Genomic DNA, 2,178 nt, shown 5'->3' with positions numbered 1-2,178 from the left:
AGAGAGAGATCTGAAGCTGAAATCATCAAAAAAAAAAAGAGGAAAATTAAGAAAAGAAAAACCTCATTATAATTCTTCCAATCTCTTCTTCCTCTCAATTGTTGCAGTGTACTACCATCACAAGCTCTTATCATCAACATCATAGAAGAACCAAGAATTCTTAGATTTGTACAAGCTTCTCCCAAGTTACTAGCAAACATCAAGATGAGTAACAAAAAAAGAGAAAAGAACTAAAACCCATAAAATGATAAATAAAAGGAAGAAGAAGAAAAGAGAAGAAATCCTGGATGATGATAATAATAATAATAATAATCTCAACAAAATTCAAAGGGACCGTCGTCCCTCCTCCACCAGCAGCCCAACATAAGCCTCAGCCGGCAACTGCCAGTTAGTCATCAAATTCGCGGCAGCCGTGGAACCATCGTTCATGCCCTGCTGCTGCTGCGGCGGCGGCGGAGACTGGCCCACAAGCCGTTAGCGTCCGGTGCCATCGTCGCCTCCCTCCTCCTCAAGCGGCGCCTCTCGTACGCCGCGTTCCAAACGACGCCGCCATTATCCTACGGGGCCCGCCGCTACCAACTGCCCACCACGCTGCCCCCGACAACCTGCCCTTGTCCCCTGCTTAAGTAAATAGTAAGTCCGGTTGCGGCTGGAGGCGCTGGCGGCGGCAAGAAGGAGCCAGAGAGGGATAGGATCTCGAATCGGCCGTGGAGGTGACGACGGCGCCGGCGCAGGCGGGCTGGCGGAGGGTGACGTTGGTGACTGTGCCGCTGCCGCTGAGCACGCAGACGCCCCGCTGGCGGCGGCGGGCGAATGAGGCGACGCTCTCCCCGATGTCGCAGCGCTGGCGATCTCCATCACGTGGGAACGGAGCGCGTTGGCGCTGTCGCGGTGATGATGATGGGGGCTTGGGCTTGTTCTTCGACCCGGCGGGGCGGCCGCGGGGGCGGCGGGTGATCTCGCCGTCTCCGCCCGAGTGGGCGGGGACGAGCTCCTTGCCGTCTCCGCTGTTGTCGGTGGTGTTTTCGTCGAGTTTTGAGTTTCTTGCTGATGCTGGTGGCGCTGTGCTCGTCTTCGGATTTGGGCCTGTTGGAGGAGCTGGTGTGGTGCTGGTGCTGTGGTGCTGGTGCTGGAACTGGTGGTGGGTCTCTGGTGTGGAAAGGAGGAGGGAGATGGTGGCGCCGGAGGATGCAGCATCCATGGCTTTGAATTCCTCGGAGAAGAGAAAGCACGACCCAAGCTCGATCGATCGAACAAGCAAACGGCGGGCAGCAGCTCGAGCTTTATTTTCTTGATCTTGTAGTAGTACTTGTGACCGACCGAATTAAGTTGTCACGATCTCTGTGGTCTATATTGATATCGATTGGGATTTAGGAGAGAGCTGGGAGAGGTAGGAAACGGATGGGTTAGGGTTAGGGTTAGGGTTAGGGCTAAGGGTTAGGTCAAAGGGAGGGGAGAGGTAGAAAGGGAAGGGAGAGTTGGTCTTGGTGTTGGTCTTTGAGTGAGAAGGATTGGATGAGAGCGAGGGAGAGAGAGAGAGAGAGAGAGAGCAGGTGTTTGGTCTGGATAATAAGACAGCCTGCGCATGGGCGGTGGCCAGGCCCACTTTTCTCTATCTGTGAAGCCCACGTTCTCACCTCTTCTCTCTCTTTCTCTCTCTCTGGCTGACAAGATAATGTAATGATATTTGCTTTTCTTCTTCTTTCGTTCGCGCTCTCTCTCCCTCTCTCTCTCTCTCTAAAAAGAGAAACCACCTTTCTCATTCTCCGTGTTTTCGGTACCCAAAAGCTTCGTAGTTTATTTAGATTACTTGCTAGGAAACCATATAAAAATGCTCCCACCGTTTTCCTAAATCATTGCATTTATACCCTCAGCAAAAGTCCGCATTCTACTAATTTCGCTGGAGCAAACGTACTAATGGATTCAGGTAACGCGAACGCATAGGATCGATCTGATTTGGGCGCGCCAGATCTATATATCAAGATTCAAAGATGGAGTGCACCTGTTGTGGTCAATGGTCACACGCGCACCCTGAGTAACTTGCATTTTTTTTTGTCAATGAACTAAAATTTTATTTATTTTCCAAATGTAAGGTTGAGAATCACCAAAATGCCTGATAATCTGGTAATAAAAAATGAAAATTACATTTCCTCAAGCAATTCTTTCATATGAACATGA

General features: G+C 50.6%; 1 protein-coding gene across 1 annotated transcript; it reads right to left on the bottom strand.

Moving 5' to 3' along the window:
* On the bottom strand, window positions 401-1,624 carry LOC109842283 (AT-hook motif nuclear-localized protein 22-like). The gene is given in 5 exon segments (XM_020411183.1): window positions 401-581; window positions 583-712; window positions 715-843; window positions 846-895; window positions 897-1,624. Coding segments are annotated over 5 exon segments (687 nt in total). The 5' UTR covers window positions 1,202-1,624; the 3' UTR covers window positions 401-508.

The sequence above is a fragment of the Asparagus officinalis genome, chromosome 1 (genome assembly GCF_001876935.1).
Source record: "Asparagus officinalis chromosome 1, Aspof.V1, whole genome shotgun sequence".
Classification (NCBI taxonomy): domain Eukaryota; kingdom Viridiplantae; phylum Streptophyta; class Magnoliopsida; order Asparagales; family Asparagaceae; genus Asparagus; species Asparagus officinalis.
Note: the sequence above shows the minus strand (reverse complement) of the source record. Positions and strands in the feature narration are given on the sequence as shown.